The following is a 22,276-nucleotide window of genomic DNA, read 5'->3' as shown; positions in this document are numbered from 1 at the left end:
TACTATTAGCAATCAGCTAAGATAGTCGTTTTTCAAACATAAATTATCATGTAAATGTTTTTAAAACCCAGAATATTATTACTAACCTCTTTCGAATTCTAGCATTAAATAGTGGTGCCTCAAAACGTGGATTTGTACCAACTAGAAGGACAACATCTGCCTCCTCCACACCAGCGATTGTAGTATTAAGAAGATAATTGGAACGTAGATCTGTGCTAGAAACAAAAAATATAAAATCCAAGTTTACCTTAAAATTAATAAACACTGACAATCCATGAAATACTCTGTCATTAAATACATGGCTCACTGCCCGACAAAAAAATTTTTGAAGTATTCTTAAACTGCATCAAAGGTTCAAATACTTTATTAATAATTATATTTTCTAATAGCTCCTGGTTCAACTTTGGTCTGTATGTGAAAATAAACCAGTAGGCATGTTGGAGTATCCAAGTTGTCACTTCAAAGTCACTGATGCCACAGATGTGTTGGTTTAAACACAACCTATAAACAGAAGGAAAAAAAGAAAGAAAGAAAACAAAACATCTAGATCCTAGCCTCAAATTTCTCACCCAGCTCCTATGGTGGGGAAGACCTCTTCAGTGCACAGGGTGTCAGAATCCACTCTGTTAAGTAAATCTTTGAGAGCTATGAGGGCTTCAGCGTCCACCAAGCCACCTGCAATCGCTGCCACATCATTGCCTTGAAAACTCTGCAACTAGAAATGGATGAAAAGGCTATCACCAAGAAACCTTCGTTCAGAAAAAGACCACAATGACTCATTCAGAAAACAAAACAATAACGTCATTTTCAAGTAAAATAAAAGCAACAAACTTCTGACAAAAAAGCTTTTACACCAATTATTAGTCTGAAAGTGAGAAGCAGAAAGTGCATGTGGGGTCAAGGTTAACAACAACGGCTTGTTATAAAGTTGTTTGTTTTAAATTAGGATCAAAAGGCCTTGAAATGAGGTCAGGAAGATGAAGACTTCGGAGTTATATAGTTAAATACAATCTTCTGAAGCATCTGTCATTCCTTCAAGCCCTTTATGCATCTTGCTCTGGCAAGCTTGTTCATGGCTCATCTACTAAAGAGACCATCAAAAGCATTCTTCATTTCTGGTAGTGTTTTCGATCCCTAGCATTTGTCTTTTGTTTTTTCTTAGAATTTCCATCTTTCTGCTAACATTGTTCATCTATTTTCGTATGTGGTCTTCTCTTTCCATATGGTCTTTAACATTTTAGTCATAGTTTAAAAAATACCTGGTCTGATACATCCAATATTCTTGCCACAGATGACTCTGGGTCTAACGCTTGTTCAGCCTCTGCAAGCTGTGCTTTTACCTGTTAGCATGCCCTGAAAGTCACTGCTGAAAGATGGATGTGATGTTCTGGGTGAAAGGGACGGAGGTGACAGGTGGTTAGTGAGCGTGGTGGTGAGGGTGAGTGGGCAGGGGAAGTATTTCCAGTCCTATGATTAGGTTTTAGTCTCTCAGTGAGCCTGTGCCAGGGGACAGTGAACTTTCATGGTTTCTCTCATCCCCTCCCCGACATGGTACAGGTTTCCAAGAGGTGGCTGAGGTTAGGTACTTCACTTCTCTCAGGCAGGTGGCAGCAGCAGCTTCCTAGGTGGTTCAGTGGTAAAGAGTCTGCCTGCCAATCTGGGAGACTCAGGTTATGACCCTGGGTCAGGAAGACCCTCTGGAGAAGGAAACGGCAACCCACTCCAGCATTACTGCCTGGAAAATCCTGCAGACAGAGGAGCCTGGGGGGGGGGGGGGGGGGGGGGGGGGGAGTCGTGGTCTAGAGTCCACGGGGTTGCATTTGCAAAGAGTCAGATATGACTTAGCAACTAAACAAAGAAGTCATCTGTCATCTTACCTAGGTAATATGGTAGCCCTGGTAGGCGTCCCTCCAATGCGCGCTCTCATATATCATCTTCTGCATGACTACCCAAAGCAGCACACAATAATTGCCTGATTATGCATCTTCTCCTACTAAATGATTGTGGAAGTAGGAACCATGTGATAGTGATCTTTATATCCCTACATCTAGCATGACATTAGATGGCTCTCAATAAATGCTTGTTAAATGGAAGGTAATCCTGGTAAGAGGAAAGAAGTGAAGAGAAACATAACCCCTCTTCCTTAGAAAGATGTTCCCCGTGGGACTTCCCTGGTGGTCCAGTGGCTAAGACTCTGTGCTCCCAATGCAGGGGACCTGGGTTCAATCCCTGGTCAGGGAACTAGATCCCACACGCCACAACTAAAGAGCCCACATGCTGCAACGATGACAGAAGATCCTGTTGCCAGAACTAAGACCTGGTACAGCCAAAAAAAAAAAAAAAGATGTGTCTTGGAAACCACAAATACAGTTATTCTATATTTCAATTTTTTACCATTCCAGCTACACGAGAGAGTGCATCCTCCCAGGTGGTATGTGTTAAAAGTCCCTTTTCATTTCTGACCATCGGTTCGGTAAGTCTTTGACGTTTTAGCCCATCATAGGCAAATCTAGATAACAGAAATTACACCATTTGTGGAATCTTTCTAAAAAGACAACTATAATTTTAAAATTTAAAATCTAAAAGAAATGTTATTTAAATACAGTGTTGGTTAAAGGTCAAATAGAACAATAAATACATGGATACAAATAATAATTCCAGATTTCTTTGGAGATGAATTAATATTTTACAAACATTATCTGAAACTAAAATGCCACCTAAAACGTTTGAGTTCTTATCATTTATTTTCAACTACCCAAAGAAACTTAAAATTACAATATGTTTGGTAGCTGAGAAAGCCAAATCATTTATAAAACCTGAGTATCTCTAGACATTTCCTCAAAATTTTGTTATGCAAACTCAAACTTACATTTAGCTTCTATTCTCCAATGAAAAAGAGACAAACTGAAATAGATTAAGTATCTTAATTTACTTCAATTTCTCTGGGAGAAAAAAAGATATTTCTCTATATGAAAACCAGTAAATATGGAAGCCAGCAGTATACCTAGGATTATTATTAATGTCAGTTTTGTCCAATTCGCTATATAGCCTAACAATCCAGATTTCAATAGTCTATAAACAGTAATTTGCAAATATGAAAGACTGTTCCTTAAAATGAAAATTATAAAATTTCCTTTAAATCAACTGCAAAAATTAAAGGAAAAAACATAGCACATACCTGGTTTTATCAGAGATCCATTCTTCATTGATGTCCTCATGCATCCGTGGCAAAATCCTCATTACCTCTCCAGTTCTTGTGCTGACCACAATATTACTTCCAACTGCATCCATTACATCAATGGACTCTGTCTTTCTAAGAAGAAAACCACATATATTTACTAGTTGATTTTGATAATAAATGGACAAAGTTTCTGTTACCTGGTTTACCAAAATCAAAAAACTTACATATGCTTTCCTTTCCTTACATACACACACACACACACACACACACACACACACTCATATTTGAGCAGACCTTAACACAAAAATGAAGCTTTAAAACTGTTATCTAAAACAGAAACCAGTTGTAAAGGCTGTAAATAGCCAAACTGTGAAAACGTGACTATCAAAATAAATAAAGTTTTGGGTATGGCTGATTAAGGAGCTTGACAAATCCTCCCTCCAAAAGCAAAAATAAAGCTAGACAAAACTGACAAAAGTAACCAACTCAACTCTCTGGAGAGCTAACAAAAGCATAAAACATCATGTGAAGGTTTTATGTTTAGAGAAACTGCTGAACTTCCAGAAAGAATGGTGGAAACCAGTGGTGTTCTGGCTTGGGACTATTCTTATTGCCCTTCTCACCACCTTGAACTGGAGGTTCTGGTAGGATGGGGTAAGCTATAAAGACTGGGGATTTTTTCTTGCAGACAAAGACTCACTAGATTTGGAGAAATGGGAAAAGTTGTCTGTGGAAGTGATATCTTGGAGGTCACTGAGCTGAGGAAAGTCAAGGACCTACTAGCATGAGGCTGCAGTCACAGTTAGGGTAAGCATTCCCAGCTAAGGGAATGTGCAGCTGAGACCAGAGACAGCCCAGGCTATTCACACTCTCCTGGACAATGCAGAGGCCCAAAAGGCCGAGTGTGAACTACAAGCTGGGCAGACCTGAAAACAGCCCGAACTCTGAATATGCTTCTCTATCCACACACAAGGGCAACCCACGTGGCTCAGTGGTAAAAGAATCTGCCTGCAATGCAGGAGATGCAGGTTCAATTCCTGGGTCAGAGAGTTCCCATGGAGAAAGAAATGGCAAACCACTCTTGCCCATATTCTTGCCTGAGAAATTCCATGGACAGAGGAGCCTGGCAGGCTACAGTCTATGGGGTCCCTAAAGAGTCAGACACAACTTAGCAACTAAACAGGAACAACAATCCACACACAGATCCACTGGCAGAGGATGGAAGCTTTACTGGCTCAAAGAATTTGAGCATGATCATTATCTGGCTACTAAGCTATACAGACAGAGAAGCAACTCTTAAGAAGCCCTGCTTAAAAATAAAAACAAGAATATTAAAATGTTCAATGAAAGAAGGAAAATCATGTTTAAAGATGAAAGGGAAGAACTTCCCTGGTGGTGCAGTGGGTTGAGACTCTGAGCTCCCAATGCAGGGGACCTGGGTTCAATCCCTGGTCAGGGAACTAGATGTCACATGCCGCAACTAAAGATCCTGCATGCCACAATTGAGACCTGGCACAGCCAAATAAATAAATAAAAATAACTATTAAAAAAAAAAGATTAAAGGGAAATATGAAACCATGAATCAACAAATGAAGAGTCCCAGTGAGGATACACAAATTAAAAAAACAAAAACAAAAACAGAAATTCTGGAGTTGGAAAGTATAACTGTAATAAAAAGCTGACTATAGTGGCTGAATAGAAGATTTGGGATGGCAAAAGAATGAACTTGATGATATATCAACAGAATCCATCCAATCTGAAGAACAAAGAGAAAAAAAGATTCAAGAAAAATGAATAGTGTCTCAGAGACCTATAGCACTTTAAGTGTACCATCATATGTATCATGGAGAGGAGAAAAAACTTTCTATTTAAACTTTTCAGTTATGTACTGTCTCCTCCCTGCCCAAACCCCATAAAGCTTTTTTTATACATAAACACGGTTCAAAGAGAGGAATTTTAAGATGCTCCCATATACTATGGTAGGAGTTTAAAATTAGAGGGCAATTTAATGTGTTTCTAGAACCTGAAAAGTATTTAAATTTATTTCAATGATCTATTTAATTTCTTAGTTTAATCAGAAGAATCAGAGATAGAATCAGAGAAAATATAAATATATTTATCATAGAGTTGTAATTACACAGAAATAGAAATAAACTAAAGGTCTAATAAGAACTGATTAAATAAAGTATGATATGTATACATGGTTGAAAATTTAATATATAATGAGAGGAAACTATAAATTTTTAAAAATCAACACAATCTTACTCTTTGGAAGAAGTAAATAATTTTGTGATTAAGTACTCTGGAATTAATTTCCAAGGAAACAACAACTGACTTGCACAGGTTCATCCTATCTATCTAAAAAGGGTTTTACTTTAAGCAAACAAAAACTTAGCAGACCGAAACAATTAGAACTCAGGAAGAAAATGAATCTTACATTTTTCTGAACAGTACTGAAGTAAAGGACAAAAAATACAATGATGAATACCTTGTTTCCCAAGGCCGAGCGGTAAAGGCATAGGGCTTAGAGGTCAGCGCACCTACAGGGCAGATGTCAATGATGTTGCCAGACAGTTCAGACATGAACATCTTTTCGATGTACGTGCCAACTTGCATGTCGTTCCCTCTGCCTGTAGTCCCCAAGTCATCCACTCCCGCAATCTCACTCGCAAACCTACGGGATGAAAATGCACCAAACAACTGGTCAAACCCGCAAAATTACCTCCTTTCTTATCGCAAAGATAATGATTTTCAACACACTAAGAAGGTTTGTTTTCAATGGTAAGTGCAGTCCCTAAATAAAAATCAATAATAAATGCTGGCATTTGAGGTGTAACACTCATACAGGAAACTCTACAAATCATGTGTGCAGCTCGTTATCACAAAGTTAATGCTTGCAGATTCTCATTTTTAAATCCAACTGAAGTTGCTATTAACTAAAATTGAAAACGTATTCACTCTATTGGCTTATGTAAAAAACAAGGAATACAGCATCCCTCTTTTCCACCAAATAAAAATTGCTATCCTTTCCAGTGTTGTTATTCCACCAAGTTTTGTGAATATTAGAGCTAAGAATACAAATGATATTCCAGGAGAGAGACAGAAAAATAATTACCTGATGCAGCGAGTACACTGTATACATCTAGTCATAATGGTTTTTACCAATGGCCCAATGTTCTTGTCCTCCACAGCACGTTTCCCCTCTAAAAACCGGCTCCTATCACTTCCAAACATCATGGACTGGTCCTTAAGTAGATTACAAAAGAGTTAACCTAATTTTGCTAACAAAATTAAAACTTGAGACAACCAAAAGAATTAAGAAATTAAGACTACACACCTGCAGATCACATTCACCTCCCTGGTCACAAATAGGACAGTCCAGTGGGTGATTTGCTAGTAAGAACTCCATCACACCCTCTCTGTACAGAAAATTGTAATATACAAACTTGAGTAAATTGCTGACATTCAAAATGGTTTACACATAGGCTATGTAAATAACCGTGACAGATGTATGTTCTCATATAGTTAGTATGGATTTTATATTTACTATTGGAAACACCACTGTTAACTATCATAAAAGTAATATTAAATACGTAATTTAAAAAATGTTTATGAATCTGGAATAAAATATCATTACAGAACCTAGAAAATTATGAGTTTTAACACAGAATTATCAAAAGTTGCTGAATGGGCCTCAGAAAACTCAGGCATTAATTCAGAAAAACATGAATGCAAAGCAAAAACACACATAATCAGTGCCAGTACAGTACAATATCACTGCCATAATCTCAGTTCAATGAGCCCCAGACTCACAGCCATCACAAGCTGAGCAAGGTTCTAAACAAGGGTTTTTAATGCTGATTCCACTACAGACGCAAAAACATAAAACACCTGACTTCACCTCCTCTATGTGTACTTACTTCCATCTGCTGCTAAAAGCCTAGCACAACTTCTTCAGAGTCTGATACTGAATTTCTCATCTAGGGGAAGGTCTACATATTGAAATGTGCAATCTTCTGCCAAGAAGAGTCACTATGCTGAGTTAACAGTAAAGTACCTGGCTTTCTTAGTTTTCTCAGAGTTTGTCAGGATATTCCAACCTTTCATTACTGGCATGGCACAAGCAGCTACAACCTGGAATTTCAATGAAGAAATCTCTAAGTATTTGTAATTATACAAATTTTATTTGTAATTATAAGTAATCCAATATATAAAAATATTAAATCAGATATTTGAAAACAAGCAAAGAACAGAGTATTTTTGAAGACTGAGTTTTTTAGTTTTCATATTTATGATAGTCGGGCACTTTACATTTCTCTTAAAAATAAGACATCATCTTAATTTTATTATAATAATAGGATTTTTTAATAAGAGGCTCTGAAACAGAACATCAAATAACTATTTTGATGAGCAGGCACTACTGAACTAAAATTGCATAAGCCAAAACAGTTAAATTGAAAGTGAACCTTCTCACTTCAACCCTTTTCTCTAGTGAAAAATGGCAGAGCATAAGCACTTCCAATGTTGTGTCTCATACAGTCATTTGGAAATACTGACTGCTCTAAGAAGGTCCCTTTAATTTCTAAACATTACAATTATATAGGACTTGCACTTATAAAGTACTTTCTTCAATGTGTTTCCAGTTGTGGAATGAAGAGAATCAGTCACACAGAAAAATTTATAGATAGAAGTAAACAGGACCAGACTCTTGGTTACAACAATATTAATTCTAAATAAAGCTTGCTGCATAATTTAAAGTTTTCTACCTTCTATAGCATGGTGTGTAATTTTAGGTATTAAGTACCTTAGGAGCTTTCTCAATTTCAACAAGGCACATCCTGCAGTTTCCAGCAACAGACAACCTTTCGTGATAACAGAATCGAGGAATCTGCATGCCAACCTTCTCACAAGCCTAGAAGAGAAAGTAAAAAATATCTGCACTAGAATAACCTGAACTCATCCGTGTCTTGTCTGAAACACAGGAAAAAGAAAACAAACAAAAATCAAATAACAAAAAACAGGCCCTCCACTACTTATCTAATCACTCCTGCCTCCAAACATCTGCATCTTCATCCTACCTTCATCCTCAAAGAGATTTTCCTCCTTTTCTTTGTTCTTGACTCCAACCTCTGTCTGCTCTGAAGATACCTCTTTAAAGATCCTCACCAAGCCTAAAAACTGGATAAAGCGTCCTCAGACTGTGCTTGACTACTCACTTCTCCTCTGAACCATTCTCTACAAAGATTCCTCCTTCAAACTCTGTCCCAGTGGTTTCATGTCCCTGGATTTCCTCATTGATCAGCTCTCCTCCTTTAGATTAGACTTCATTTCACACCATCTAGGTGACTATAATCTGGTTCTATCTTTGGCCCCATATATCCTGCCCAGGACTCCCCACTGTTGGCTAAGGGCTCTTCTCAGTTCCCATTTGCCTAGTGAGGGGGATTAGTTCAGCTCTGTCAATTATCCCTGCTCCCTCTCTGAGTCTATAAATGCACTTAAATTTCGAGAGTTAGTTATTCTATCCTTAGCCCTCACTCTAAAGCAATCTCATCAATTTTCAGTATTTTTAACAACTTGGTAAAAATGCACCAAGTCTTCCTGTGTGCTAGATGCAGTGGGTCAACTGTCCCCACCTTCACACTAGCTCATTTTACATCCTGATTACATTCGAACCTTCATCTGCAATCCTGACAGTCCTCCACTTCTTTTGATGTAGGTAGGCATTTACATGTGCATGTTCTTTAGACAGTTAAAATTCAATCTATTTCTGTCTCCTACTTCTCCAGAGGATCTTCCCCACCCAGGGACCGTACCTGGGTTTCCCGCATTGCAGGCAGATTCTTTACCATCTGAGCCACAGGCAAGCCCTGTCCCCTCCTATATATCCCCAAATAAGATAACAAAGCCAGAAATCACAAAAACTCCTCTGCTCTTCATCATTCCAAAATGCCTGTCTATCTACATCTCACTCTCTCATGAATATACCATTTGGTTTCCATTTCCATTGCCACTATTTTGGGCCTTCTTATTTCCTGCTCCACTAATGCAAGATATACTCTATCCTTGTCTCATTCTAATCTTAATCGCCAAACTACCATCCTCTACAGTCAATGTCATACTGCTTAGTAGACATGAAAACTGTTGATGGGCCAAACTACAAGCTCTTTAACATTGCATTGACTATCTTTAATGACTAGACCTTCTCCAACACCACAGTTTTAATTTCCTGTTATCTCCTCTTCTACACATACCTTGTTTCACCAGTACTAAATGACTTGAAGTTTCCTTGTCCACACATAAATACCTATTCATCCTTTAAAAACTTCTCAGGGATCACCTGAGATATTTCTGACATCTCTTCTATCACCTCCTATTCATGCCAAAATACTCTCCACTGTACGCTGAACATATTTTTGTTATATATTTATTGTTTATATTTCTATGCCTGACAGTGCAAAAGTTACTGCTAAAATGAATAAAGAGCATTTAGCTCTGCAATAATTTACAATGGAATAAAGCACTACTTCTCCATGACCAATTTTGTTAGTTCTGGAAGAAACTGGAGAAATTAAGTGTTTAGGGCACAAATTCAAGAACCTACTACCCTCCATTTATCTGCTTTGTGGGACACATTCCTAGAAATATTGTTAAAAATAGGAAAGTTACGTAAATGTGCATCAAGCAGGCTCACAACAAAGATTACCTTTCTCCCAGACTTACTCATATTAACTGGTAATTTATTTCACATAACTTAAAGTTTCTAAATGGGAATTTATTTGTAAGGCAGAAGTGAAACAAAAGAACTGCCAAAGTTCATTAAGAAAGTCAGAAACAGAAAAGCTCATTCTGATATGCCAAGATTTCAAATCAAAGTTATCTTCATATAATTTTACTATCTACAGTACTTTAATGAGCATTTGTCAAGGAATCTTGAAAATTTTAGAAGTAAACAGTATCAAGAAATAAATGGTTTTTTTAAAAAACCAGATTATGCACAGAAATAAAGAATTAAAATTAATGCCTACTTGAAGGACGGTAGTTCCTGGTTCCACCATGACAGACTGACCATCAACAAATACTTCAATCAAGTTGCTTGCTGCTGTGGCAGTTGTTCGAACTGATCATCCAAAAAATTGAGGTGAAGATGAAATTAACAGAGTTCAAGTTATTAGAGCAGAGGGTAATGGATTAAATAATTAACCTACAGGTCTAAATTTTTTCCTCATTTTATCCTATTCCCTTCTATTTCTCTAGAAGCAAATTTTTAAAATACTGAATCAGAGGAAAGCTTTTCCAATCCTTAATACCAAATGGAATATAGTTGTCTATTTTTAACAGCAGTTTAGGCTGTAACTTTTTTGGCCCTGCTCTGTGGCATGTGTACAATCTTAGTTCCCTACCAGGGATTGAACCACGCCTCCTGCCACTGTTAGCATAGTCTCGTAACCATGGGACTGCCAGGAAGTCCCAGTTATAACTTTATGCCACTGAATACATGTTCCTGGGAAGATCACTTCTCAAAAGCAGAACAACTGCTTTTTCCATTCTGGCACTGATGGGCAATTTCTACTACTTTCCATTTCTATGAACTGTTTAAAGCTATATTATTCTATTCAACTATTCTATTTTTAATAAAAACTATTATAATAAAAATAAACCACTGACTCAACATTGTTTCTATTTTTATTTAAAATCTATTATGGATTTAGGGTCTTTCAAGAAACATTCCATAAGCCTATGAATTTACAAAGATAGACAGTTTAGGGCCCACAAATGCAATTTTAGAAATACTCACCACATCCTTTAGAAGACTTGGAAAGGCCTACTAAGGCCTTTCTTACAGGTATCCTTAACATACTGCTAAAAATAAAACAAAGAAGAGCTATGTTATGATTAAAAAAAAAATCCCAATAACAAACTTTTCAGTAATATTTTATGGTTTTAAAGCACTTCATATATATATTTTATTCCATCGAACACTTCACAAGTCCTGATATTGTTTCTCAAATTATAGAGATATTACTCCATCTCAGATAAAGTAACTGACTTTTACATCATCAAGAAGTTAAGGAAGAGCTGCGAGTATATAAATATGAGCCTTCTAATTCTATACAAAAGGCAGTTTTGTTGTTTTTAATTATAAACAAATGGTCAAACTTAAATACAATTATGTAGTAAAATAAATTCCAAGAATTAGCTTATCATTACTTGCTATATAAAATAAAGCCTACCTTTCTGCCTTCATTTCCTGCTAATACGCATTCCAAAATTCTATGTTCTGAGCAGTTATCTACTAAATGCTCCTGAGATATTCTGAGCCTAAGATATTCACAAGCCTAAGCTTGAAAAACTCTGGAGTGCCATTTTCTGTGTCAAGTAGTAAACTTATCTTTCAGATTTGCAATTATTTGTTTATGTGCTTGTTCTACCCCTCCACTGTATTATGAACTTCTTGAATCTTTCTATGCCTACCCCCAAGGCTCACGCACAGTAAGCTCTAAAAGAGTGGTTCTCTACACAACTTTGTTTCCCAGGAACATTTACCAAAGTCCAGAGAAGTTGTCTGTGGTCATGATGAGGGGAAACCTACTGGCATCTAATGGGTAGAGGTCAGGGTGCTATTAAAGATCCTACAATACTCAGGACAATCTCCCATAATATAGAATTACCTAAAGTGCTGCAGCTGAGAAGCCCTCTCTGCAGGATTTGCTGAATTACCGAAATAAATGAAAGTGGGTTACATACCTTAACACCAATTAAAGGTGTACATAAGCAAACACTGAAAAGTTATTTGATCTTTTAGAGTTTCCTGTCCATTCACTTGGTCATATGGACAAAACATTGCTGAATCAGAACAGGACAGATTCAAAATCAACAATCAATATTTCATACAACAGTGTAAAAATTTTTAATTACTATTTTGTTCATGTCCAATACAATATGAAACTGGTGCCTACTTTAGCTAGGAAATCCACAAGGACTATTTGTATTGACCACTCAGCATCAAATGGGAGACTGCATAACCCCAACATAAGAAATACAGATTTGCAAAACTTTGATAAGTGCTTTACACTTATTTGGCTACCTTGCAGGAACAGAAAAAATCAAATATAAGATGGGAAAGTGCTAATGATGAATCATTTCTAAAAGTAGACTGGACACGTTTTGGAACAGGGGTTAACACCACTCCACATTCACCATGTATCCTGCATTCATCCACTTCTCTCCCTCACTATTCCAAGCCACCATCATCTCTTGCTTGGACTGTTAGAACAGCCCCCTAAAAGGTCTCCTGGCTTCCACTCTGCTGCCACTGCCTCTTCATCTTCCCAGGGGCCAAGGCCTCCGACAGAAATGCTCTTTCCTCAGATCTTTCTGGGCCCTCCTCATCCTTCAAATTTCTGCCTTAAAAGGCATTTCTCAGGGAGATTTTCTTAGACCAGTCTAAAACTAAAACTATCGTAACTACTCCCCAGTCATGTCACCCATTTAATTCTTCCTTGCGGACTCACTTCTAGTTTATAATAGACATCGAATAACTATTTGCTAACTGAGTTCTATCTCTAACATCTGGCCATCACTTCCACTTTCTTGGCATTAAAGAGTGTAGGTGCTCTGGCAGCCTTGTAACCCCGTGCTTAAAGATGCACATACACACACACACACAAAGATGCATATACAATTCGGGGGGGGGGGGGGAAGACTTTCAGTAAAAAACCAACTTGATGTTTATTCATCAGAAACAGTTCGTGTTACATCTTCTATATGCTCAGAAACAGAAGTATCTGATCCACGCTTTTATAGTACATGTACATGCATTAGATCCCCCAAATTTAAACAAGGTAGCTTTGTCATTTGCAGTGCAACCTTTGGGCCAACTGTTTAAATGTCCCTTTTTTCCCCACCAGTGAAAATGGTAAGTGCTACCCAATGCAGCCCTTGCACAAAAGCAAAACACGAAACAAGAGGCATGCACAGTTGCTAAGGCAACAGCGGCCAAAGATGCCCTGAACCAGGAATATGTTAATTTGGGGGAAAAGGCTCAGTCTTTAGGCCTAAGTCACTGACACAGGTCCTCTCCAGGAAGGGGACTGTCTTGATTCCCCTGCAAAGGGAAGGTCACCCACAAGGTGCACTCGGGTCAGCGTTCCCCAGGGCCTCCAGGTTTCCTCCTACTCTCTGCTCCATCAGACCAGAGATCTTGCCTAACAGCCCTCACCTGCCGGCTCTCGGGGGTTCCCGAGGAGGCGGGGTGGAACGCGGCGCAAAGTCAAGGACAAGAGGAGAATGAGTGGGCTGAGACAAAGGAAACAGTCTCGTCAATAAACAAACGGCGGGGGCTGGGGCACCTCAGCCTTTTCACCCAAACACGACCTCACCTTCTCCCTGGAGCCGCCGAGGCTACCCTGCAGAATTGTCTGCAATACACCGACCCCTTCAGAGGCCGGGCTGCTTATTCAGTATGGCGGTCTCGGGTATCTCCGCCAGCCGGGCCTGGAAGAACGGAAAGCCGGGAGGGACTAGAAACCGCAGTTCGACAATTTCCGGCTGATAGAGTTCGGCAACTTCCGTCGCCTTAACAGAGGGCGGGGCAGAGGGCGTAGCACCCGGGAGGAGGCCGGGGTGGAGTTGGGGGTGACGGGGGCCGGCTCGGACCCGCAGTTCCGCCGGAAGTGGCCTGTCGGCTGAGGCCGAGCGTTTTCGGCCATCTCCGGCACCCCCAGAGGGCGGGTCCTAGAGTCTTCGAAAACCTTGGAGGTAGCAATTTAAGAAATACCGGTTTTATTAATTGATTTCCAAGCGCAAAGAAAGGCCAACGGATAAATTGTGGGCCATTAATTCAGAGCCTTTGCTTTTTACTTTGAAGAATCTTAACGTACTTTGACCTTTAACCTGCGGCCGGGGGCCTCGGAGAGAAACGCCTCCGTTTCTATATAAGGGATTTCCGGCCTTTTGCGGCCCTTTTTTCCTCTTTGCGCTGGGCACTCACCGGTTGCGCGCCTCTTTTTCTTGACTGCCTCCCAGTTCTAGATTAGCCGTTGCCATGGGTTTTGGAGACTTGAAAAGCCCCGCTGGCCTCCAGGTGCTCAACGACTACTTGGCGGACAAGAGTTACATAGAGGGGTGAGCGCATTGGCCCGGGTCGGGCAGGGCCGGGTTGGTGGGGCCACGTGGCGCCGCCTCGGCTGCGGCTCGAGGAAGGGAAACCCGGTCCGAGGGGGTTGCGAGGGAACAAGGGTTAAAATGTGCTTTTTCCGCATGCTTAACTCCACCAGGTTTGTCCACGTCTTTGCTCAGTTAAACAGATGTAAGCCTGTAGCTCCATGTTAGCAATTGCAATTTCTGAAGAGGTCTACTGAGTGGCAAACATGTCTCAGGGTATCGCGAAGAACCAAATAAATGATCTCTGATCCTAAGAAGCTTGTTTCTTACAAACGACAAAGCAGCTTAGGTGCCCCGGTGACGAAAGGGCGAGTTGGTAGCGTTTGTCATTCATTTGCTGGTGTTTGTATCTCTCCTTATAAAAGTGTGTGTAATTAACGTTTGTATCATCGGCAGGTATGTGCCATCACAAGCAGATGTGGCAGTATTTGAAGCCGTCTCCGGCCCACCACCTGCCGACTTGTGTCATGCCCTCCGTTGGTATAATCACATCAAATCTTATGAGAAGGAAAAGGCCAGGTAAAATTATTTTTGTGTTTGCTTGAAAAATAGAATGCTTTCAGAGCTTAAACTCGGGGTTTTCACGTGACAAGTTAGGGTTCAGGATATTTTAGTTTTGTTGGGATATTTCTCCATGACTTGAGAAGGGCTAAGAGACCAAAATCCTCCCGTTTTTTCACGTAGCAGGTAGAACGTGACCATATTGAAGAAAAATATTGGTCAATCTAGGAAATAGAAAGTTTTATTCAAGCCACACCGAGGATTATAACCTCTGAAAAACTCCAAAACCTGACAACTGTTCCCTCCACATAAGTAAGACAAGGCCGTACATTAATTAATGTATTATTTAATGACAGTTTATATAATCTAGATCTACAGGTGCAAAGCAGGTCATGGTTCATCATGATCCAAGATTAAGAAGAAATATTTCTTTAAGAGGGTTGGTTAATGCACATACACAGTGCAGCCTAGAGGGGAGGGAGGTGGTTCAAATTAAGAAAAATTTTATTTTCAATTTTTATTTTGTCTTGCCATGAAATATGAATTTTACTTGATCAAAAACAGCAATTCAGCTTTTCCCCATACTGCCCTGCCAATGTGCCTGATTTTGACCTGGGGGGGCCCACCTCTGGGATGAGCAAGTCCTTCTCCAATCTTCTAAAACTGCTAACAAAATAGAAGTTCGGGGAGGTAAACTCCAGTTCACTAAGAATGGAACTGAGCATACTTAATGAAATCTCAAATAGAAATACTCATTCTGAAAGTATATTATTGTCCATATTGAATATAATGTTTCACATGGTACTGATTTTTGTTGGGTGAGCAGCTAAACATATGTATATAAAACTATTTACCAGGGAGGGTTGAAGGGTAAATTCTTAGTACAAAAGAGATTCTTTAATTGTAAAGAAAACAAGTTCCTCTCATGTGTTATATGAAAGGGGACATCATGCTGACCTAGTAATAGTTGATTAATTTTTTTTTCCAAGCCTGCCAGGAGTGAAGAAAGCTTTGGGCAAGTATGGCCCTGCTAATGTGGAAGACACCACAGAAAGTGGAGCTACAGATAGTAAAGATGATGATGACATTGATCTCTTTGGATCTGATGATGAGGAGGTATGGCATAAATTGACTTATGTGTGTATCATTGTGCTTAAGCGCAGGCTCTGTAGCCAAAATCCCTGGGTTTTAACCCTGGCTTCACTTAAAATTGCCTGCCTTTTAAAATTTCTGACTGGCTACATGATGAATAAAATCAAATCACCATCTTTCGGCTGAGCTCGTGATGGATTTGCTTTTATCTGACAAAGCCAGTCTTTGTTACAACCCACCAGCTTTAAACTGTATTTGTGAAATACATGAAATTTTTTCCTTTACAGGAAAGTGAAGAAGCCAAGAGGCTAAGAGAAGAACGCCTTGCCCAGTATGAGTCAAAGAAAGCCAAAAGTGGGTCATTTTATAATTTATGTCTAATTGACTTAATAGATTTCATAATGTGAATAATCTTTTTTAAAAAACTAACCTCCAAAGTAATTTCCTTTCCTCCCCATTTTGTTGAAGTAGAGCTTCAAAACTTCCACAGCTACTGGTCTGCAGCTGTTCTTAAAGGTAGCAGCTGTGGCATTCCACTGTGGGAAAGAAACTGTCACACAACCCAACACCTCTTTCTCAGCACAACAGAAAGTGGGCATGTGTGTGACAAACACAAGGTGTGTGTTCTGTACTTTTGTGTGGCTAAGGAGATGATCCATCTAGAAACACATTTAAAATTTGTGAAGTGACTTGGAGTAGGACAAAAGGAATGTCTGAACAATGCTGTTTCCTGTACACTTTTTAAATTTTTTTAGAACCAGCGCTTATCGCCAAGTCTTCCATCTTATTAGACGTGAAACCTTGGGATGATGAGACCGATATGGCAAAACTAGAGGAGTGTGTCAGAAGCATTCAAGCAGACGGCTTGGTCTGGGGCTCTTGTGAGTTTAGTCTTCTCTTTTGGACACTGGCATCTGCATAGTTTCCAACTGTGTCAATTCTAAGATTTTTTTCGATCTTCTTTTCAGCTAAACTAGTTCCAGTTGGGTATGGCATTAAAAAACTTCAAATACAGTGTGTAGTTGAAGACGACAAAGTTGGGACAGACATGCTGGAGGAGCAGATCACTGCTTTCGATGAGTATGTACAGTCTATGGATGTGGCTGCGTTCAACAAGATCTAACATCTATCATGGATCAGTGCCCTTAAATAAAAGTTTGAAAGACAACCCTTGGCTCTTGATTTCTAAATAAGTGGTACTTATATTCCATTTTTGAGGGAAGAAATTCAGTGGCTAGATAATTCATAATAATGTAAATTTAGGTCAGCATTGTTGTTCAACATTTAGCCAAAAAAGAAGGGCTGTGGCTACGCATAGATGTAAGGTAGATTTTATAAAACAAAAGTGGACTAAGGACGACTTCCCTACCTGTTAGTGACGTCCTTTGTAAGTGGTGCTGCAGCTTTTACTGCAGTATTTCAAGTGTTCATATTATTGGAGAGGTACACTTGATTGAGAATTTGTAGTAAGAGTTTTGTTTTTTTCTTTGACCACATCACTTGGCTTTTGGGACTTTTATTACCTGGGTCCAAGGCAGTTAATTGCCAAGAGTTGATTTTAGGTTAATTTGGCTCATATATAATGGCTCAGTTACAAAGTTACCTGATATCTGAGCTGACTCCTCAATGAGAATATTCAGAATATCTTGAATCATAAGAAATGAGTGAAAAACAGGTAAAGTGCTTATGGCAATACCAGGCATGTGGCAAATAATATTTTGTTGGATAGTTAAACATTTGGAGTTAAAGGAATTAAAGGCCAAGACTAACTCATTTTGTAGTTCGTGATGATGGCTGACAGTAGTTTGTTGTAACATAACCTCTTCAAGGTAGGGTCCACTTGTGACTAAAATCCCAATTAAAAGTCCCAACTTAAAAAGTCCCAACTAAAAATGTTACGTGTTACATGAGTTAGGATGTGTGATTTACTAAAGGATACCTACCTAACCCAGAGCTTGGTTTCCCAGTGGTGCTAGTGGTAAAGAACCCACCTGCTAATGCAAGAGACATGGGTTCAGTCCCTGGGTTGGGAAGATCCCCTAGAGATCTAGGGGATCTGCAGCCCACTCCAGTATGGTTACCTGGACAATCCTATGGACAGAGTAGCCTGGTGGACAACAGTCCATGGGGGTCACAAAAGAGACGCAACACAAAGTGACAGCTTGTAGGCAGCCTGGAGGAGGGGAGGACTCCCAGAAGTTGTCATGAATTGCAACCTTTATCAAGGCAACATTGCAAATTTTAAGTGATACCTTCTGTACTGTTCAGGGAGAACTTCCGCTGAGCCTGTATAGTAGTGTGTTCGGGGAGGGAGGCCTAAAGATTATTCAAGAGATGGGAGTACCAGACCACCTTACCTGCCTCCTGAGAAATCTTTATGCAGGTCAAGAAGCAACAGAACTGGACATGGAACAACAGACTGGTTCCAAATTGGGAAAGGAGTCAAGGCTGTATATTGTCTTACGTGTAGAGTACATCATGTGAAATACCATCCTGGAATCAAGATTGCCAGGAGAAATAAACTCAGATATGCAGATGACACCATCCTGATGGCAGAAAGCAAACTAAAGAGCCTCTTACTGAGAGTGAAAGAGGAGAGTGAAAACGCTGGCTTAAAACTCAACGTTGAAAAAACAAAGATCATGGCCGTGAAAAAACAAAGATCATGGCCTCCAGTCCCATTGCTCCATGGCAAATAGATGGAGAAACAAGGTTAACAGTGATAGACTATTTTCTTGGGCTCCAAAGTCACTGCAGATGGCGACTGCAGCAAACCAGACAGCAGATTAAAAAGAGATATTACTGACAAAAGTCTGTCCAGTCAAAGGTATGGTTTTTCCAGTAATCATGTATGGATGTGAGAGTTGGATCATAAAAGCTAAGCACCAAAGAATTGATGCTTTTGAACTGTGGTGTTGGAGAAAACTCTTGAGAGTCCTTTGGACTGCAAGGAGATCAAACCAGTCAATCCTCAAGGAAATGAGTCCTGAATATTCACCAGGAAGACTGATGGTGAAGCTGAAACTCCAATATTTTGTTCACCTGATGCAAAAAACACTCCTTGGAAAAGACCCTGATGCTGGGAAGGCAGAAGCAAGAGAAGGGGATGACAAGAGGATGAGATGGTTGGACGGCATCACCGCCTCCACAGACGTGAGTTAGGGAGTAAGGTTAAGTGAGGTTCAGTGAGGAGGGTTAGAGTAAGCTCCGGGAGTTGGTGATGGACAGGGAAGCCTGGCGTGCTGCAGTCCATGGGGTCACAGAGAGTTGGACACGACTGAGCAACTGAACTGAACTGTGTAGTAGTGTTTGGTAGGGAGGCCTAGCGATGGGTGATTGATCCCTAGGCTGTGGTTCATGAGTCTAGCTTGGGTGAGGAAGTGGGACATTCTACCTGAATTTGTAAGTCTTAAGTCTGTCGGGGTGAGGGATCTTCAAAACTGAGGTGGTGCTACAGTTGAATGAAAGTACTGAGAGGAGGGTGGTACTGTAGTCAGATGATAGTTCAGGATTGGAAACAGCTGCATGTTAACTGTTTGCGGTATACTGAACATTTGAGTATACATTATATATATATTTTTAATGTTTTTTACCTATTTGTGGCCAGTCTTAGTTGCAAGAGGGGACAACGTGATGAGACGGATGGCATCACTGACTCAATGGACATGAGTTTGAGCAAACTCTGGGAGATGGTGAAGGACAGGGAAGCCTGGTGTGCTGCAGCCCATGGGGTCACAACGACTTGGACACAACTGAGCAACTGAACAAGAAGTCTTGGATGTGCATGTGGGATCTAGTTCCTTGACCGGGAATGAAACTCGGGACCCCTGCATTGAAAGTGTGAAATCTTAACCAGTGACCACCAAGGAAGTTCCTTGAGTATGTATTTTTTGCAGTAGTAGTTTTCAGAAAAGTAGAACTTGGGAATTGTAGATGTCCCAAAAGGTTCATTTTGTAGTCTGTAGGCCAAAGATGACAACAGACCCAGTCTAAAATCTCTGGAGATGCTTTCAGGTTGTCACGATTATGAGAGCCAGCAGAGGGCAGCACTTGACTTTGTGGCGAACAGAGGAGCCTGGGGATTCTGGAAATGATACGGAAAAGCAGAGATGTAGTAGCCTAGTGAGTAGCCAAAAATAATTCACAGTCACTGACTTGAGTACCAGATAGCTTGAGTACCAAGTAGCCTGACCAAAATGTTAAGTATGAAAAGTCATTAATTAAAAAAAAAGAAAAGTCATTAATTTAAAACTAATGATTAAAAATGTTTTTAAGGGGCTCCCCTGGAGTCCAGTGGTTAAGGCACAGTGCTTTCCTTGTAGGGGGCATGGATTCCTGATCTGAACTAAGATGCCGCAGACCACGCTGCCAAAATATAGGAAAAACAATGGTTAAAAGTAAGTAAGAGTTTAAAACTTCAGTCAATTCAAACCACAGCTGTCTGTTAAGTCTTAAAATAATGAAGCATATGACTTTAAGATCTTGACTCCATGGCCTTGAATGAAAAATTAATGGTATCTTTTAATGTCATTTAAAAAGATAACACATTAATATCATTCAAAATTCTAGAGTTTATACAGTGAAGTCTTCCCTGTTCCCCAGGTCTTCCATTCACCTTCTTTTTTTTTTTTTTTTTCAGTAACGACAATTTATTATAATTTGCTGGAAGCACACAAGTCGACTTTGGTTAAACCAGAACTATGTCTACATAGAAGTGGGCAATAATAGGTAGCCATTCTATGGAGAACTTTGCACTTAGTCATCATCCTCACTCTGTTTTAGTTTCTTGATCGACTGCTTATGCCGCTCAATTTCTTTCTGCAGGCGCTCTGTCTCCTTTGCATGATGAGAGATCTCATTTTCATGGTGTTTCTTCAAGGTGGCCAGCTGTTCTTTAGCACGAGCTCGGAAGTATCGTTCCTCTTCGGCCTGCTCTCTTTTTCCGAAGGCCCCACCGGCGTCCCGGATCGCTCCTGCACTGGACCTAACATTATCTCCCTGTTCCGAGCCAAAGCCTCGGCCTTGCATTGCCCAGACGCTCCAGACGGCCTGCCGGGTACGCGCGGCCAACGCCGTGGCTGCCATTGCTGTCAGTGAAGCACCCCTCCAGTGACCTCTTCCATTCACTTTCATAAAAGCAACGAAGGTCAGCAGTTTCTTAGGTCTTTCCAGAGCTAGTCTAAGCATATATAAAGACTAATTATAGCATAGGATGTAAATTTCTGCATCTTAAGTTTTGTGCATAGAAATAGACTTGGATATCTTCTATTCTGTAATGGTACATAAAAGACTTTCTCATTTTTTAACAGTTATATGATCCATTTTCTCATATCTTATTTAGTCTGGTTGTTGGATCTTTAGTTTGCTTTCAGTTTTTTGCTATTATGAGCAGTGCTCACATATTCACGTGAGCCAGTATACTGAATTTTTTTTTGAACCAGTATGCTCAGAAGGCATAGGTATACATAGAGAAAGAGATTTTTTTTCTGTTTCTTGCCTTGGAATAAGAACCCCATGTTTTTTGATATGCTCCCTAAGTGATTACCTGACGCTGAAACCTTATTTTTTCATATTCATCCATCTAGTATAAGAACTGGGCACAGAGTGGGAATTCAAAACTGATTCATTCAGTGTCCTATGTTAGATGTTATAAAATTACAAAAGGAGTAAGAAAATAGCCAAAGGGAGGTGGTTCAAACATCCTTAAAATCATTAAGTTATTTTGTGATTAAACAAGTACAGTCATCCTTCAGTATCCAAGGGTGGATTGGTTCCAGGAACCACCCCCAAACCTCAGGTACCAAAATCCTAAGATGTTCAAATTTCTCATATAAAATGGTGTAGTATTTGCATATAACCTACTAGCATCCTCCTGTATTAAATCATCTTGACTATTTATAATACCTAATACAATGTAAATGCTATGTAAATAGTTGCCCACACGTGACAAATTGAAGTTTTGCTTTTTTCAACTTTCTGGATTTTTTTCTTTTTTCAGATATTTTTGATTTGTGGTTGGTTGAATCTGCAGATGTAGAACCTGCAGATAAGGAGGGGTCACAGTAATCCAAAAGTCCAGAGACTGAGGAAAGGCTAGAATTGAGTAAAAGTTTTTTAGAAGAGTTAGGACTTGAGTCAGATAGATCTTAATCAGTCATTCATTTAAAAAAGAGAAAGTTCCAGGATGGTGTGAAAGGCAGAATGAGAACAGTTTTGGGAGGCAATTAGACCAGTTTGGCTGGATTTTGTAGTGTCAGTTTGGGATTATTAATAGACAGGGCCAGGTTGTAGAGACATCTGAGTTATAGGTTGGCTCATTCTGTGAGGGCAATGGGG

At 39.7% G+C, this 22,276-nt stretch overlaps 3 protein-coding genes and 3 non-coding genes across 8 annotated transcripts in view; 4 read left to right on the top strand and 2 right to left on the bottom strand.

Annotated features, from left to right (window-relative positions):
• The window catches only part of NDUFS1 (NADH:ubiquinone oxidoreductase core subunit S1), a 32,087-nt gene extending 18,368 nt beyond the window's left edge, over nucleotides 1-13,719 (bottom strand). The window contains exons 1-12 of one of the 3 annotated variants that reach the window (XM_043444928.1): nucleotides 13,564-13,719; nucleotides 10,980-11,044; nucleotides 10,210-10,301; nucleotides 7,986-8,093; nucleotides 7,239-7,315; nucleotides 6,519-6,600; nucleotides 6,297-6,427; nucleotides 5,670-5,855; nucleotides 3,179-3,313; nucleotides 2,395-2,509; nucleotides 570-715; nucleotides 87-215 (exon numbers count right to left, since the gene is read on the bottom strand). In XM_043444928.1, the coding sequence (XP_043300863.1) occupies nucleotides 87-215; nucleotides 570-715; nucleotides 2,395-2,509; nucleotides 3,179-3,313; nucleotides 5,670-5,855; nucleotides 6,297-6,427; nucleotides 6,519-6,600; nucleotides 7,239-7,315; nucleotides 7,986-8,093; nucleotides 10,210-10,301; nucleotides 10,980-11,040 (1,262 nt within the window). In that variant the 5' untranslated portion in view covers nucleotides 11,041-11,044; nucleotides 13,564-13,719. Of the gene's footprint in view, nucleotides 1-86; nucleotides 216-569; nucleotides 716-2,394; nucleotides 2,510-3,178; nucleotides 3,314-5,669; nucleotides 5,856-6,296; nucleotides 6,428-6,518; nucleotides 6,601-7,238; nucleotides 7,316-7,985; nucleotides 8,094-10,209; nucleotides 10,302-10,979; nucleotides 11,045-11,853; nucleotides 11,875-13,563 lie in introns of those variants that run through there. The other 2 variants (XM_043444930.1, XM_043444931.1) reach the window with 2 other exon arrangements.
• TRNAG-CCC lies at nucleotides 2,169-2,241 on the top strand. The gene has a single exon. It is a non-coding gene; the product is annotated as a tRNA-Gly (tRNA).
• Nucleotides 13,720-13,844: 125 nt separating the features above from the next.
• Nucleotides 13,845-17,108, top strand: EEF1B2 (eukaryotic translation elongation factor 1 beta 2). Its single transcript, XM_043444932.1, has 6 exons — nucleotides 13,845-14,308; nucleotides 14,744-14,866; nucleotides 15,838-15,964; nucleotides 16,228-16,294; nucleotides 16,696-16,821; nucleotides 16,909-17,108. Exons 1-6 carry the CDS (start codon nucleotides 14,229-14,231, stop codon nucleotides 17,061-17,063), a joined length of 678 nt encoding a protein of 225 aa, XP_043300867.1. The 5' UTR covers nucleotides 13,845-14,228; the 3' UTR covers nucleotides 17,064-17,108.
• On the top strand, nucleotides 16,083-16,161 carry LOC122426923. Its single transcript, XR_006265277.1, has one exon. It is a non-coding gene; the product is annotated as a small nucleolar RNA SNORD51 (small nucleolar RNA).
• On the top strand, nucleotides 16,423-16,556 carry LOC122426924. Its single transcript, XR_006265278.1, has one exon. It is a non-coding gene; the product is annotated as a small nucleolar RNA SNORA41 (small nucleolar RNA).
• Nucleotides 17,109-20,579: 3,471 nt separating the features above from the next.
• On the bottom strand, nucleotides 20,580-21,060 carry LOC122426465 (ATPase inhibitor, mitochondrial-like). Its single transcript, XM_043445434.1, has one exon. The coding sequence runs from the start codon at nucleotides 21,023-21,025 to the stop codon at nucleotides 20,696-20,698; it is 330 nt and encodes a 109-aa protein (XP_043301369.1). The 5' UTR covers nucleotides 21,026-21,060; the 3' UTR covers nucleotides 20,580-20,695.
• Between the last annotated feature and the right edge of the window lie 1,216 nt (nucleotides 21,061-22,276).

The sequence above is a fragment of the Cervus canadensis genome, chromosome 24, assembly GCF_019320065.1.
Source record: "Cervus canadensis isolate Bull #8, Minnesota chromosome 24, ASM1932006v1, whole genome shotgun sequence".
Classification (NCBI taxonomy): domain Eukaryota; kingdom Metazoa; phylum Chordata; class Mammalia; order Artiodactyla; family Cervidae; genus Cervus; species Cervus canadensis.
The sequence above is the reverse complement of the archived record's forward strand: the minus strand, read 5'-3'. Positions and strand labels throughout refer to the sequence as shown.

What these genes read in the sequence shown, in the direction of transcription:
- EEF1B2 (XM_043444932.1), top strand. Translation starts at nt 14,229, where the DNA reads ATGGGTTTTGGAGACTTGAAAAGCCCCGCTGGCCTCCAGGTGCTCAAC. An exon ending in TGAGTCAAAGAAAGCCAAAA is followed by an intron (nt 16,295 to 16,695) that starts GTGGGTCATTTT and finishes AAATTTTTTTAG; the next exon opens with AACCAGCGCTTATCGCCAAG. An exon ending in CGGCTTGGTCTGGGGCTCTT is followed by an intron (nt 16,822 to 16,908) that starts GTGAGTTTAGTC and finishes TCTTCTTTTCAG; the next exon opens with CTAAACTAGTTCCAGTTGGG.
- LOC122426465 (XM_043445434.1), bottom strand. Translation starts at nt 21,025, where the DNA reads ATGGCAGCCACGGCGTTGGCCGCGCGTACCCGGCAGGCCGTCTGGAGC.